General features: G+C 60.4%; 2 protein-coding genes across 7 annotated transcripts in view; one reads left to right on the forward strand and one right to left on the reverse strand.

Moving 5' to 3' along the window:
- The window catches only part of WDR25 (WD repeat domain 25), a 146,927-nt gene extending 138,651 nt beyond the window's left edge, over positions 1-8,276 (forward strand). For all 5 annotated transcript variants that reach the window (XM_045775396.2, XM_045775391.2, XM_087856220.1 and 2 more), the window contains 3 exons: positions 109-249; positions 893-2,836; positions 7,768-8,276. In XM_045775396.2, the coding sequence (XP_045631352.1) occupies positions 109-249; positions 893-1,114 (363 nt within the window). In that variant the 3' untranslated portion in view covers positions 1,115-2,836; positions 7,768-8,276. The remainder of the gene's footprint in view (positions 1-108; positions 250-892; positions 2,837-7,767) is intronic.
- Positions 8,277-8,324: 48 nt separating this feature from the next.
- Positions 8,325-15,865, reverse strand: part of BEGAIN (brain enriched guanylate kinase associated) — a 37,589-nt gene continuing 30,048 nt past the window's right edge. Inside the window, exons 2-6 of one of the 2 annotated variants that reach the window (XM_087856219.1) lie at positions 15,201-15,267; positions 13,935-14,042; positions 11,463-11,546; positions 10,739-10,813; positions 8,325-10,426 (exon numbers count right to left, since the gene is read on the reverse strand). In XM_087856219.1, coding sequence (XP_087712345.1) covers positions 9,077-10,426; positions 10,739-10,813; positions 11,463-11,546; positions 13,935-14,042; positions 15,201-15,251 — 1,668 coding nt within the window. In that variant the 5' untranslated portion in view covers positions 15,252-15,267 and the 3' untranslated portion in view covers positions 8,325-9,076. The remainder of the gene's footprint in view (positions 10,427-10,738; positions 10,814-11,462; positions 11,547-13,934; positions 14,043-15,200; positions 15,268-15,865) is intronic. The other variant, XM_087856218.1, reaches the window with a different exon arrangement.

Genomic DNA, 15,865 nt, shown 5'->3' on the forward strand with positions numbered 1-15,865 from the left:
GGTTGGACGCAAGGATCCAGGAGTATAGTGCTGGGTGGCATGTTTATCGGAGGCAGACGCATAGTTGGGAGCCTTTGCCGTCCTCTCTGTGGCCTCACTGTTTCTCAGGAGAGATACACCTGCCCCAGCCTCACCTTGCACCCCCGGGAGCCCGTGTTCCTGGCGCAGACCAACGGCAACTACCTGGCTCTCTTCTCTGCTGTGTGGCCCTACCGGATGAGCAGGAGACGGCGCTACGAAGGGCACAAGGTACTGTGTTCCTGTCCCCGGGTCGAGAGTGCGGCACGGGCCCCCAGAGCCTCCTGCCAGACAGCATCAGCAGTGAACTTGGAGCCCAGAGTGCACAGACCCTCTTTCTGGGTAGAGTCCATGTTCTGTTTCCCAGGTGACCACATGCCGTGTGGCCTGGTGTTCACTGAAGGCCCTGGGCCACATCTGGCCCTACCTCCAGGCCCCAGGTGCAGGGGCAGGAAAGGTTTTCCCTGATTCAGTGGCTCACATGGACAGGTCATGGGGGTGGGGGAGGGAAGACAGGACAGAATGGGGGTGGGGGTCATTTCTGCATCTGCCACTCTCCCCATTGAGGCCTGCCTCGCTGGGGCAGAAGGGGCCAGGGGACCCAGTGGCTGTTGGTGAGGCCAGACACTGTCAGCCATGCTAAAGCTGTTCCAGCTGCATTCCACTAAACCGACTTCGTGAAACAAGATCTGTGCCGGGACCCCAGCCGTATGGATGGAGCTCGGGCCTTGGCTTTGGCGATGCTGGGTGGGTGGCCCTGCTCTGAGCCTCAGGCTGCTCCTCTGTAGAGTGGCTGTAATAAGCCCTGCCTCCTGGGCTGCCTGGAGGAGCCGCTGTGGTGTGGCCTGCTTACCCTCTGTGTTGCCCTCTGCAGGTAGAAGGCTACTCGGTGGGCTGCGAGTGCTCCCCAGATGGTGACCTGCTGGTGACGGGCAGTGCTGACGGCCGAGTCCTGCTCTACAGCTTCCGCACTGCCAGCCGAGCGCGCACACTGCAGGGGCATGCCCAGGCTTGTGTTGGCACCACCTTCCACCCTGTGCTGCCCTCTGTCCTCGCCACCTGCTCCTGGGAGGGCGACATTAAGATCTGGCACTGAGCCTCCTCGTGCAGAGCCTTCCGGATGCCAGCCAGGCCCCAGGCTCCCATTCTTCCTTGGGGTGGGTGGGTGTGAGGAAGCACTGAGGTTGCCTCTGATCAAAGCTGGGTAGAGGGTGCCTACACCACCCTCTGAGCCTCAGTTTCCACATCTGTAAAATGGGGACAGAGATCTGTTTGCCTCAGGGTTGTGAGGACCACATTAGTGGAAGTGCCTGCCAGGTTGCTGACGGTACTTAATAAACATGAGTGTTTTGCTCTTTCTTAGGTTATTTTAGCGACAAATATGTGTTGGCAGCTTCCTTGCGCCTGCCCCCTCCCAGGCCCTCTGGGGCTCCGAGACAGAGAGACCAGTGGGAGCTTGAGATGGGGCAGCCCCCCTCTGCTGATCCTGACGATGGACCTGACTCCCGGGGCCGTGGGGGGCCTGTGAGGACTCTGGGTCTTAGAGCTGCCCTCGGAAACTCAATGTGGGAACATGGCAGTCCCCACAGTGTTGTAGGGCTGCCTCCCTCTCCCTGCCAAGCATGGCCCGGGGAGTCCCACTGCCTGTGGGCTGTGCTCACTGTCCCAGTGAAGAATTGTTGTGCAGAAGGCTCCTGAGGACCCCTGAGGGATTAGGCCAGCAGGGAGACCCAGCCACCCAGGGCTCTGGGCAGGTAGGTGAGCTCTAGCACTGAGTCTCACCAGGCCCATAGTTGAGGGGCCACCGCAAGAGCCCAAGGATCCACTGTAGGTGAGGAACTGCAGGTACCGGGGCAGCCGTGTGTCCCTGTGGCCTTGAAAGGCTTCCTGGTGGAGGCAGACTGTGAGCTGGCGAGGAGGGTATCCCCGGCAGGGAGTCCATGAGGAAGCGCGGAGGACCTGAGGAGGAGGCCCATGGGAGTAGGAGCCATGGGATGCCCATCCTTGCCTCTCCAGAATCTGGGTTCTAGGGCAGGTCTGGGGTCAGCATAGCTGAGACCTCATGAGTCATCTCTCCTCTCTGAGCCTCAGTCTCCCCATCTGTAAGGTGGTGTTAGGACCCTCAGCCTGCAGGCTTGTGTATGGCTCCAAGGAGCTCAAGTCTGTGGCAGGTGTTGACACACCAGGGGTTCCATTCCTGGGAAGGGAACTGGACAGATTGCGAAGGGCATCTGGAGCTTGCAGAGGGTTGCTGCGTAAATATGTTTATTTCAGTATGTCTCACTTGCACAGGGGTCCATGGGTCAGGCGTTCTGGGCAGAGGAAGGGCAGTGCAAAGGCCCTGAGGTGGGGCTTATTCTAAGGGATGACTCCTTTTCTAGCCTTCGTCCTGCCCCCACACCCCACCCCGCAGTCAGTGCGGAGCCTGGCAGGCGGTGGGTGTTGAGTGTATGCAGCACCTGCTGTGCCTGAACTGGCGGGGGGATGGGGGGGCTGGAGCTGAGCACATGGGTGAGGGTGGGGGAGCATGTGCTCTTCAGGCTGGTGAGAGAAGTGACCCCCCCCCCCCAGGCTCATGCAGGGCGCAGGGTCCCAGTGACTGTATGCTGCCAGGCTGGGTGTTGGCAGAGCTCAGGTTGGGAGCACTTTCTCCTTTTAGGATTAAGAATGGCTGATTTGGTGAAAAGAAAGAGAATCACATCCCATGCTCCGAGGGCCTGGTCCCCTACAGAAGTGGAGACCCCCATGAGGCACTGCCCCTGGCAGAGTGGCCGAGGGAGCGGAGGCTGAGCATACGTCCATTCAGAACATGGCACAGGTGATGGACACTCCTCCCCCACCCCTCGCGTGACTGCCCTGCTGAGCCTCTTGCCCACTCTCTCTCACCCCCCCACCCTCTAAAGGAGTTCCCCTGGTCTGTGTGGGAAGCTCAGTGATCTTAGAAGCCTGCTGTCAGGTCACTTTCTCTGTGAAATGGAGCCTTCCCATATCAGCCGTATCCTTGATAGGCTAATGGCTCCCTCCACGGTGCTCCCATGGGATGGTGCCTCAGGACCTTTGCTCCTGCTGTCCCCCTGCTGGGTCATGATTTCCCCCAGTGCCCCCTGGCTCCCTGCCTGTCTCATGTGCTGTGCAGACAGTGGGGCTTCACGGAGCCTCCCCTGACCTCTGTGCCTAACACGCTCCTGTCATTCTCGGTCTTTTACGTAGAGTGCTTAGCTCTGCCTGGATGTTGTCCCGCTCCCCAACACACAGGTGTGCGCAGTGGAGTGTAAGCTTCCTGGGATTCCAGGTGCCTGATCCCTGCTGTACGCCTGGCCCCTGGCCCACAGTGGCGTTGGATGAATAACTGCACGTGTGGCCTGTTGGCAGGACACAGGCTTTGGGGTCAGACAAACTTAAACCCTGCCGTCACCTTTCATTGTGTGGCTGCAGTCAAGTGCTGAGCTGCTCAGTGCCTCAGTTTCCCCTTCTATGAAATGAGAATTGGTAGTACCCAGCTTGTGAGGGTTAATGAGGTCGGGCTGTACAGCTCTTGGCAGGACCTGCATACAGTATGCACTCAGGAAACAGCAGCTGGGAGTATTAGTAATAATACTAATACTAGTATCAGACCACTAATTGACGCAGGAGTTTAGACCAGAGGGTGCATTTTGGCCCCATCCTCAGGCCTCATCATGGCAGGCCAAGGATGGATGAGACCCTCTCTTGCCCTTTGGGCCTTGGCCTGAGCCTGGTTCACTCTCACGGCTGAAGCCCCCAGCGAGGGGCTGCCTCCTTCCTCTGTTCCCGCTTGTTGCCCCTTCTCAGGGAAGGACTCTGATCGACTAGCTTCTGGTGCACGCTCACTCCGGACCAGGGGTCCTTGGTCAGACATAGCTCTCACTATGGGAGCTGGAGAGGAGAGTGGTGGGACCCACTACAAGTGTTTTTGTAAGGGTGTGTCTCCCCAGATCCAGCCTGAACAGGCCCTCAGCACACGCTTGTCAAATGAATGAGTGATGTATCAATGAATCCAGACACAGGCCAGGAGGAAGGGTTGCCCTTGTCTGTGGTGCAGGGGGACCTGGCTTTCCCAGAGCACCTCTCATCTGCCTGTTCCACTCCAGTTTCCACTGTCTAGCCCCAGATCCTAGAGTCCAGATATCTTGCCGTCTAGTGTAGCCTGAACTGGGTGGTTTTCTGCCTTTCTTGTGTGGAATAACTTCTCAGTGGGAATTTCAACACATGGTTTTCTGATTGCTTTCCCCACTGTGACATGTTACTATTATCACTTTTTTTTTTAAGATTATTTATTTTAGAGAGCATGAGCGGGAGGGGTAGAGGGAGAGGGAAAGAATCTGAAGCAGTCTCTGGACTGAGCGCAGAGCCCGACACAGGGCTCGATCCCACGACCCTGAGATCCCAACCTGAGCCGAAACCAAGGGTTGGACACTTAACTGACTGTGCCCCCCAGGCACCCCTATTACCACTTTTTTAGTATGAGCACTGTTTACAGACTGCATTAAATGAGGCTTTGGTGTGAGTGCTGGGTGTGGGCAGAGGATGACATCCCTGTCCAGCAGCCGCCCACCCCCTCTCCTGTGCTGAGGCACCCCGGCTGCCTGCAGCCCTGTGGGGTTTGGAGCCGGGAGGCCAGCTCAGGCCCCAAGCCCATCACTCACTTGCTTGGGATGTTGGCAGGTGCTTCGCTTCGCTGAGTCTGCTTCCTCATCTATAAAGTGGGCCTGTAGGAACAAGCAGGGGAGAAGATGCAGAGTAAAACGCTTGCAGATTACGACCCTCTCAGCTTCACTTGGGGCCAACACCATCCAAGTCTCTGTTGGCGAAGTCAACCAGAGCTCTGATCCTCCTGGGGCAGGGGCACATCCAGGGCTCCCCACTCTGGCTGCTTCTTGGCACTCTCCTCTGTGGACTTGATTCCTCAACTCCCTGCCCTGTGGGTGCCAGCTGGCTGCCAGCCCCGCCCCCTTTGTAGGTTATTTTATTGGGAAGAATGGCAGGCGTACCCTGTGCCTTTATCGGTGTCTTTTTCCTAATGCTATCTTCCAAAGAGCCTTCTTCAAGGCTCACTCTGATCCTCTGCGAGGTGTTGGGGAGTTCATCATTTGCAATTTTAAAATAAGGGAGCTAAATTTAGAAAGTGTAGAGCTGGAATGAAAAGAAGTGTGGGCCGTGCCTTCCACCCACCTTCCCGGGGCTGAGTGCTTACCTTTACCCTCACCTGTGGATCTGGGGTACAGGTCTGAAGTCTTCGTGGGAGAAAAGCAGTTTCATGTTGAGGTGAGGCTGTGTGTGCTGCCAGGCGTGGCTGTGGCTCTGTCAAGAGGAGCTGATGCTCGAAGCCCCCTGCTAGGTGGCCCCACCCTGCTGTCCAGCTGAGGGGACTGCGGCCCCCCATGCACTGGGACAGCCAGCTGTCATGGGGACTCCTGGGGATCTCATCCATATCCCTAAGCTCCAGAAGGGGAAACTGGCCCCAGGTCACACAGCCAGCGAGGGGCAGAGGCAGCCCTGTGCTGCCCTGTTGGGGTGAAGAAGTGTGCATGGGTTGGTAGGAGGGTGGTGGATACATGGCTGGGGGAGGGCAGGGGCTGAAGGAGGGAACCCCACGCTGCGGCCTGGCTGGCTGCCCGGGTAGATGGGGCCAAGAAAGTAGAGGGCAAGGCCTCACCACAGCCCAGAAGTTCCCATCTGGCGGAACATCCTGGGACAGATCCAGAGGGAAACTGGGGGCCCCCTGGCTGAACCCTCAGGCAGGCACATGGAAACATGGAGCCATTTCTGGAACTCCCCAGCTATCACACATTTGTGCCTTTCCACAAACTGTTCCCTTTGCCTGAAGTGCCCGATGAACTCTTATTCATCCTTTGACACCCAGCATGAGCATCCTCCTGGAGGCTTGCTTTCTTCCCCCTGGAGCAGTAGGGATCTTGTGCCTCTCTGGATGGCCCTGTGCTCTTGAAGCCTTGAGCCTAAAGTCACACCATCTGCCTCCCTCCTGCTTCCGAGTTCATTGTGGGCAGAGCAAGGACTCCGTGGCCAGCACGGGGCTGGTGCCAGCCGGCCCCATTATCAGGAAGAGGAGGGAAACACCAAGTCCCCACCCAGGGGTTTCTGAGAGAGTCACTGACCAGAGCCACCTGCACTCACGAGTCCCAAGGTCCTGCGGAGCTGGTTTTGAGCCAGGGGGATTCGGGAGAGAACCAGGTTGTTCCAGCTCAGCCCCACAAGAAGTGGTTTGGGACTGCTTTACATAGATCCCATGCCAGCCCCCACTCAAGGTGGTGTCAGCCTGACCCCGCTACTCGAAAGTCATGCGATGGAACTCTAGACACGGCACCCCTTCCCCCCCCCCCCCGTGTGGCCAGGTCAGCCCATCTTTGTGGGCTACCTGGCTCTGTAGCCAAAGAAGTCACTGTCCCCACCCAGGTCTGAGCAGAGCCCTCTGGGAACAAGACTCCCTCAGAGCCCTGACTGTGGCTGGTGGCAGGGCATGGCAGGACAGCTCTGTGGTGGTGGTGGTGGGGCAGGCTCCGAGGTGACGATGTGGGAGCTAAAGCCCCGAATCTGAGAGGGCCCTCAGCCCAGGCTGCAAAGCCCTCAGGGTCCCCAACCCTCTACCCAGGGCCCAGCATTCTGATCCCATTGACCCTGAGGAGCTCGAGCCAGGCAGGACTTTGGTCACTTAGAGGCGGGAAAGCCGAGGCCAGGAAGAGGGACCCACCACCCCCCTTCACGCAGCTGACGTGAGGCTGAGATTCGGGTTCCCCTCTGGGAACACCTCTGAGTGTCTGCTGGGTGCCAGGGGCCATGTGTTTCTCCCTGCACATCCCCAGTTGCTCCCCAGCTCATTCAGTGTCGCTTCCTGTCTGCCAAGGAGGAAACTGGGCCCCCAGAGGGGAGCCGACTGCCAAGCCTCTCCCAATTCCCTCTGGCTCGAGGAGACTGCTTCCTGGAGCATATCTCCTGGGGAGGGTGGTTGGGCTGGCCCTGGGCTCTCCTGCAGAGGCAGGTCAAGTGCAGGAATGCTGGGAGCCAATGCTGATGCTCGCCCTTCTTGGGGTCCGCGGGCAAGAGACAGACCCACCCTGGGTCTACACGGAGCCGGGTGAGCCAGGGCACTTCAAGGCCTGAACCCAGACCGGCTAGTCTTGGGCAGGAAGGGCCCAGGCCCTTGGAGGGAGCAGACATAAAGCCCCGTGAGGAGGGGCCTCCACCCTCGGCCTTGCAGAACCCCACAAGTAGATTTTCAAGGACATTGCTGAGCGTGCGTCTGAGATAACCAGGCTCACGAAGAAAGGTGGCAGCAAGGGCAGGGACCAAGAGAGACATATGAAGGTAGTGCCAGACACAGTCTGAACTGGTTGTGCCCATGTGTTTAAGGAAATAAAAGGCAAGCTAGAAAAGATCTCCAGGGAACAGGACACAATGAAAGTGGCAGCTTAGGTTTGCGAGACAAACAGAACATCTAGGAATGGAAAAATGAATGGAAAACTACAAACCTGGTGGCTGTGTTTGGTGGCCACGTGGACAAAGCAGAGAGAACTCGTGAAATGGAAGGCAGATCATGTGGGCTGAGCTGGGTGAGCCCCAAGTGCAGGACACGCAAGAGGGAGGGCAGCAGGCACAGAGGGTGCAGTGAGAGGGGCTGCCGGGGCTCTAAGGCAGTCCCAGGAAGAGAGAGGGAACAAAATTGTTTTAAAAGTTGAGAATTTTCCAAAACTGATGAAATACACCAATCCACAGATACAACACACCCTGTGAATTCCCGGGAAGGATAAATGCCTCAGGGAGACAGCAGACGACCAGAGGGACGATCCGAAGGGGCTGGAGAGCAGAAGGGCAGATCACCGTCGGAGGAATGGCTCCCCATGGACTGACGGATGGACGGATGGGCACCCCCACACTAACAGGAGGCCCGGGACATCTGTGTGTGTGTGTCCAGGGGGTGGGGTGGGAAAGAGACCCCCCCGGGCTACCTCCCTCCGAAATGAGAACACCCTTCAAAATGGGGCCAAACACGTTTCAGAGAAATGAGAGCTGCTCTGAAGGAGAGCCTCAGGAATCTCCAGGCAGAGGCCAAGTCTGAGACTGAGAAGGGCGGGGGGCAGGGGGAGCAGGAATAGGGGTGTGGCTTCCTAGGCACGCCCTAGAAAGGGCAAGAACGCCTAGTTGTTGAGACAGTGCAAGTGCCTGGATGCTGCACAAGGTGCTGGTGGGGAGGGACAGGGTGGGGGGGCAGCCAGGGCCACATGTCCCTGCCATCAAAAGGCAGTGGGGAGAAGAAACAACCCGGAGCCAAGTTCTTTCCACCGATGTCTTTTATTAATGAACGAAAGTACAGTACTAACTGAGACAGGGCATGCATCGCAGACAACAGGAAAGCAAGCCACAGAAACTGGGAGTCGGAGGGCCTCATTACGTCTGAGGTAGAGCGAGGTGGTGCCGGGGAGCGGGACACTGGGGGACGAGCACCGGCCCCACTCGGGACTGCGGACCACGGGAGAGCTGGGGTGGTGTATCGGTCACACGGCGAAAACAGTTTAAAAACATTTCACATCCCTCCACCCATTCCACTTCCCCTCTTCGTGGACAGAGCTTCGGGTTCCCTTGTCACCGGCTCACTGGGGGGCGTCTCCACAAGACACCGTCCTTCCCCTCCGAGGGGCAGGCCCCACTTGTCCTCCCCGAAAAATAAAGGAGCTTTGTGTTGAAAACGCCAAGGCTGCCGTCCAGGGAGCTGGAGGCCAAGTGCGTTAAGAAAGACCCTTTTTCTCTATAAAAATAGTTTCACTTTATAAAAGGGGGGAATGCTCATCTCAGGTGGGGAAGGATGTTGGGGTGTGAAAAACGTTCCACCGTGGTGGGGCTGGGATGGACAAGATGGTGTGGGGAGGGGTCCTCCTCTCAGGCTCGACTGGGTTGGGTGGAAGAGAGGGTCCTGGGTGGCGGGGGCTGGGGAGGACGGGTGTCTGGGGAGAGGCGAGCTGTGCCCTCGGGGCCCAGGTGGGGCGGGTGGGTGATGGCCCCGTGGCCGCGGCCTGCAGGCAGGTGCTCAGTTGAGCAAGGTTCCGTAGAGCTGGGCTTTCGTGAGGCTGTCCTTGCGGCTGAGCCCCGAGCCACCAGTCCGCTGGAAGGCTGGCTGGGGGCTGAGGCGGGCAGAGGGGTGCATTTCTGGGGAGGCCTCCATGGAGCTGGGCTCCAAGGACTCCCTGGAACTGTGAGGGCTGTGCTCGGGCTCGGGGCTGCCGCCCGCCCCGCACAGCTGCACCCCAAGCCTCTCCGCGTCCCCCTGGCTGGGTGCGTAGCCAGGCAGCGGGTCGGCCGCACGGCCGGGGCTCAGGCTCAGGTCGCCACCGGCCCGGAGAAAGCGGGGCTCTGCCAGGTGGCCCTGGGAGAGGTCGTCACCCTCCGAGAAGCTGTCGGCCTTGTAGGTGGCATAGAGGGGGCTGGCGCGGCCCTCGGCCTTCTTGCCCGGGCTGCCCCCGCTGCCGTAGTAGCGTTCCGAGAAGCTGCAGGGTGAGGTGCGGCCGGCGGTGGTGGCGGGGTAGGAGTAGGCGCCAATGTCCTCCACGCTCAGGGGCCGCCACTGGCCCCGCGCGTCCTCCCCAGGGAGCCGGGCCGTCCCCGGCTTGGCCCGCAGGCTCCACAGGTTTGGGGGCATCAGGGCCTGCTGGGGGCCTGGGGAAGCCGGGAAGCGGAAGGGCTCGGCTGGGTACGGAGACATGGTCCGCGCAAACCCCGGGGCCACCTCGGCCTCAAGCGGCGCAGCCACGCTGGCCGTGGCCTTGGCGAAGCGCGGGCTGCCCTCATAGGCAGTGGCAGGAGGCTTGCGGTCGAAGAGCTCGTCGCGGCTGTTCAGGTAGATGGCCTGCTGCGAGGCAGTGAGCGTGCTGGCCTGGGCATGCTCCTTCTCCTCCGATGTGGCGCTGAAGCTGGAGTAGGAGCTGGACGTGGGCAGTGAGCCCGCGTAGCCTGGGAAGGCCTCATGCCGGAAGCCTGCGGGGAAGGCGGCGGCCTCGGCCTCCTCCTCCTCCTCGGCCGCGCTGTCGGTGGAGTTCTGGGCCCGCAGGAAGCCCACGTCGGTCACAGGCGCATCCACGCTGGGCCGCCGGGTGCGCCGCCGCTCCTCGGGGCAGTAGAGGGCTGTGTCGCTGCAGTAGATGTCCCCCTTGTAGGGGGGCCGGGGGCCCTGCTTCTCCACCCCATCCCGGAAGGCCAGGTCACGGGCTGAGGCATCAGACAGGCGGGAGGACAGGCTGGTGGGGTCAGGCTTCTCCAGCACCTTGGCAATGACACAGGTGGGGACGCTGTCGGCATAGGCCGGGTGGCAGAGTGGGGAGGGCAGGCTGCAGCCATGCTTCTCCATGTGCAGGCTCACGCGCTCCTGGAAGTCGGAGGGCAGCTGGAACGGGTCAGGTGTGGGGGGGGGGAGGGGGGGGACAGGGGTAGCAGTCAGCCCAGCACCTGCAGCCATGACCGTGACCCACAGATGCACAGACGGAAGAAGAGGGACCTGCTCAGGGCTTCTCAAACTGCATCGGCTTGAGCCAGCCCCTAGGACTCTGTATGCCACAAGCTCTGGAGATTTGCCCAGGACCCCTGGTCACCTCTGTCTCCCCAGCCTGCGACAGCTGGGCTCTGAAGAGCGCAGAGGGTGGAAACAGGGTCTGACTTGGGCCCTTCTCAGGGCTGCAGCCCCCTCATTTCCTCCCACCCTGGGGCTTTCTTGCTCTCCCAGCCCCAAGGTCTGTCGGGGGCACCCCTGCTGGGTCATGAGGCCTGGGTGCTTCTGAACAAGACAGACTGAGATGCAACACAGATTCAGGGCCAGGACCAGGCATCCAGCGGTTTCTGCACGAGCACCTGGTGCCTCATGGGGTCGTCTTGCTACTGTTTGATCTATTTTGTGAGTGTCTCAGGTATGGCCCAGGCCCAGGGAAGAGGGAACATGGCCCAAGGCCTGGGTGAGGGCAATGTGTGGAGCTGGGACAGCCTGGCAGGGGTGGGGGGCCCTGCAGTCTTGGCTGAGTCACTCCCATGTGAAGCCAGTTTTCTTGTCTCTGAAATGGGCACTGTCAGTAATTGTGTCCAAACCAAACCAAAGGGTTTCTGTGAGGCTCACATGGGGTCACTCTGCCCCATCAGTGCTCAGTGGACAGGGGGCTTGGAGCAGGGACAAGGAGCAGCCCCCAGAGGAAACCAAGGGGAATGGGCAGGTGGTCCCAGCTGGGTGACTAGGTGTGCGTGGGGGGCGGCCCCTCCACCATATTCAGAAAGGCCAGGATACTTGTAGGAGTGAGGAGGGACGGGGGGCTCAGGCTCACCCAGCACCTTCCCCTCAAAGGGGAGAAGTGGCCTTAGGGTGGGACCTGTAGAAAAGGAGCCCCAAGTAGTCCTGGGTGCGCGGGCTGGCCTAGCGGGGGCGGGGCTGGTGTTACCTCGGACACCTTATGGACCCTGCCGTAGGTCTGGCCGCACTGCAGCAGCTGGGCCGCCAGATTGCAGTCCTTCCTATAGAGCTCCTAAAAGATAAGAGAAGGCGCTCGGTGCAGGCTCGCCCCTCGCCAAGGACCCTGCCACCCGGAGCCCAGTGGCCAACACAGAGACCAGGTGTGGTGGGAGCCGGCTGTGCAGCTGGCAGGGCAAGGACCCTCTCTGGGCCTCACGCTCTCGCCTGCAGCAGAAGGTGCCCAGAGAGGGCCCTGCCAGGCCCTTCTGCTGCTGCCCCAGGTGGGAACCTCCCACAAGGTGGGGGCAGTGGCGGAAGAAAGGCCTCCCAGAGGCCCCCGGTGCGGCGAGCCTGCCTGGTCTTCCTGTTCCCCCATCTCAGTGCGGAGGGCCGGCACCAGCGAGTGAGAAGGAATGTGCCCGCAGCGCCTGCCTCCCGCATCTCAGGCTGGCTTCGCACACCCCCCTCCTGAAGTGTGGCCTGCATATGGGGGTGGCTGTGGGGCTGGGTGAGGGCAGGGCGAGGTGGGGCAGAGGGCCTGTGTGACGCAAGGGCCGGGCAGGGACTGGCTCAGCCTCCTGAGCTGAAAACAGATGCAAACAGTAGGACTTGAGAGGATTCGCTTTCGTCTTTGGAAAATCTCTGTTGCATGTGCCTGTGGTTGGGCCTTTCACTCCTGTCTCCCTCCCCAGGGGTCCTCCACCGTGAGGGCTCTGACAGTGAGGAATCTGGGATCCAGCAATGGGCCCCGAGATCTCCCCGCTCCCCCAGTCTCAGCTCAACCAGGACCAGGTGTCCTGCAGCTTAGACAGGCTACGGAGGGCGCGGGCCCCGCTGCCCCTCACCCCCGGCCCCCGTTCCTGGAGGCTCCCCCACCTCCACCGTCCGTGCTGAGGCTTGAGCCCCTGACTTGCCCTGCCAAGTGGAGAGACACTGGGTCCCCAGCCTCCTCAATGTCTCCTCGAGCCCCCGGGAAGGGCACAGTGGGCCGAGAGCTGAGAACGGACCCCCCCCCCCGGAGGCCCTAGACTGGCTGCCCCTGGCCTCAGAGGGCTGTGAGGACTGGCTGGCCAGCCCAGATCTGCCATGCATCCCTCATCCCTTGCAGACTTCCAGCAAGGCCCTGGGCCCTGGGTGGGGCCTCCCTCTCCTCTGCCTGCACTCCTTGGCTATCTCACCGCATCTGTACGCTGACGGATGCGTGCAACTCCAGACCCTGCCGTCTGGGCATGCCCTGCAGCTGTCCGGTGCCCCGTCCAGCCCCACTCCTGCTCCTCCCCAGGCACCCCCCCACCCCGGAGACAGCAGGTCACTTCTTTCCTTCAGGCTCTGAACGCTGCTGCAGTTGGGCTGGACCCTTCTCTTCCCCCATACCCCACGTCCAAAATCCCCGTTAATGCCGTGGGTTCCATCTTGTAACCAGAGCCAGAACCTGAGCCCTTGTCCCCACTCCATGGGCATCGTCCTGGCTGAGCCACTGTCAGCCTGGACTGTAGCCACAGCCACCTCGAGCCTCCCACTGTGGCCCTTGTCCCGTCTGTTCTCAGTGAGCCCAGAAAAGTGTAGGTGCAGTCATGTTAGTCCTCTGTTCAAGAATCTTCCGTGGCTCCCTATTTCATTCAGAATAAAACCCAGATTCCTAGAGGAGCCTGCACCATGTGGCCTCCTGTTCTGTGTCTGACCTCAGACCCTGGGCTCCCCCTGCCCCCAGGAGTCCCCTCTGGCCCATCTGTTCTTGCAGGCCCTCCTCTGCCACTCTGGTTCTTTCCACTGGAAGGAAGGCTCTTCCCCAGGTGCCCGTGGCCAGCTCTCTGGCCGCCTCCACGTCTTGATCTAGCAGCCTCTTCCAGAAGCACCCGAATGACTCCCCAGCACTGTTGGCTGTGTTGTTCTTCCCTGCAGTATTCAGTACTTGTAACATGCTACATGGTTTGCCTATCTTGTTCACTGTCTTCCCCGCTCAGGTGTAAACTCCACCTGGGCAAGGAAGGTTTTTACCTGTGTCGTTCACACCATATTCTCACAGCTTCGGAGGGCCTCGCAAGAAGCAGATGCTCATTAGTGAATGTGTGGTCAGCTGTCGGGGTCCTTGGGGGTGGGGCTGGGCCCATCTCATGGGGCCCTTGAAATCAGAGCAGCCACATGGCTCTGATGCCCACGGGGGCTGGCTAGGGAGGAATCCTAAGTAAGCATGCCCCAAACCCGGGGTCAGGAAGCACCGCCCTGAATGGGGTAATGTGGCCCAGTGGTTGCTACCTTATGCTGTTTCCTTCCAGCAGAGGGTCTTCCTGAACACCCGTGGCAGCGTATCTGTGCTGAGGTAGCCCTGTCCTCCCCCCACTGCCAAGTACTCGAGGCCCCGACTGCCCTGTCCTTCCACCTTGCCTGAGCCAGCTTCTGAAGCCTGGAGGCCACAGGGCCTGGGCCTGGGCCCCCAGGGCCACAGTGGTGCAACACTCACGTTGTCCTCCGACAGCTTGTCGATGGTCACCTTGGCCTCCAGCAGGTGGCTGTTGAGGGCAACAATCTCGTGGCTCAATGCTCGCTTCTCTTCCTCATAGTGTTGGCCCTGGGGCGAGGGGCGGGGTATGGGAAGGAGCCTGTCAGTGGTCAGCCAAGGCCTGGGCCTCAAGCGCAGTTGCTACATAGGCCTCCCAGGTGCCCTCTTACAGTCGGTAACGATGAGGTGTTTGCAAGGCCAAGGAAGGTGGGGGTAGGAGCTCAGACCACCAGGTTCAAATCCACCTGTGCTCCATCGCTGACAAGCCAGGGGCCTTGGGCATGTCACTGCCTCCCTTAGCCCCTTGTGCACCCACACTACGGGGACAGTAATGCCCTGCCTCCTGCGTCTGCGGGGAGTCTGCACGCAACACAGATCCTGGCCCCTGTCCCTGCACCCCAACCCGCCTTCCTTGAACCTTTCCTCTCTCAGCCTCCAACTGAGCTCAGAAAGGCAAGGGCCCCTGTCCAGGGTCCCAAGCTGAGCTGTCTCTGCTCTGACAGCGCTCTAAGACAGCAGGCGTTGAACACCCATTTGTGATTTTCAGAAACAAAACAAGCCTGTAACCTACTGGAAGGAGAGGGAACTCCTCTCAGTGAACCCACCCGGCCCCTCCCTGACACAGGAGGCCATACAGGACCAGGAGGCCTCCATCACGTCCCTGCTCTTCCAAACTGAGGTCGCGACAGCCCGATCAACACAAAAAAGAGGCAGCACTTGCAGACGGGGTGAGGGTCTCCTGGAGGGTCTCCGCTGGCGTGGGGCCGGGTGCAGCACTTTCTCCTTTATTCTTCACCATGAGACCACGTGTTCCCACGAGAAACACAGTTGGGCTCGAATATCATTCTGTCTTACTCGGGGCCTGAACTCAGGTCTCTGTCTGACCAGGTCTGGGTCTCCAGGCTAACCGCTAAAGCAGGGTCACTGTCCCCTGCTCATGTCCTTCCCACAGCCCTGCTCACACAGGCCGAGAGCTTATTCCTTGCTGTGGAGGCTCACGGGGCAACCTGGAACCCGATGACTTCCTAGTCCTGAGAGCACCCACCGTTCACTGCAGAAAGGGGTGGGACTAGCCCAGCCCCCCAAGGCAGGGGTAGGCCAGGAAACAAGGCCTGTGACCAGCTCCTGCACAGGCAAGGGGATGAGAGCCAGGCAGGTGGCTCACCACTGGGGTGCCAGGGCAGGCGCGTGGGGTGGGGCCGGGGGGCAGGGGGCAGTGGCCCTCACCATGCGGTACAGCTTGTCTTCCAGCTCCTGGTTGATCCTCTGCAGCGCCATGTAGTTGCTCTGAATCCTGGAACAACGGGGTGGCTGCGGTGCCAGGCCCGACCCCCCCACCCCGTCACCCCGACAGCCACCCCTGTGGGCTGGTCAGGGCAGGGCTGAACACTGGCCGCCTGAGCCCGCCTACTGGTCCCACCCTGGTCTCCCTGCTCCTCTGCACACAGCAAAAAACTAACGTGTAGAGGCGTTTCCTGGGCCAGGGTGGAGGACCCCCTGGAGATGGAAAGGGAAGGAAGGCCTGTACTCACAAGCGACCGTCCAGTCCTCCGAAGAAGGGGGAAGGCGGGAGCAGGTATTGGGTGGGAATCAGGAGCCGTGTGCCCACTACTGCATGTAGTGTGATGGTGGAAGGGGACTGGGGACAGTGTGCATCCTCTTGACAACCTGCCTGTAGTGTCACTGTGTGCCCCCGCCCAGTCTCACCAATGGGGAAACAGGCTGGAGGTGCTTCAAGCAGTAAGTGGCAGAGGTGAGACCTTAACTGAGGTCTGACTGCATGGCCTAAGCTTGGTTCCCACACAACCAGACGGGGGAGGAGGCCGTTGAGGGAGGGACAAACAGCCCTCCTGGCAAATCCTGCCCCGTGGCAGCACTGGCCTCCGCACTAT

Source organism: Ursus americanus, chromosome 26 (genome assembly GCF_024610735.1).
Source record: "Ursus americanus isolate L20-20 chromosome 26, mUrsAme1.1.p, whole genome shotgun sequence".
NCBI classification, from domain to species: Eukaryota; Metazoa; Chordata; class Mammalia; order Carnivora; family Ursidae; genus Ursus; species Ursus americanus.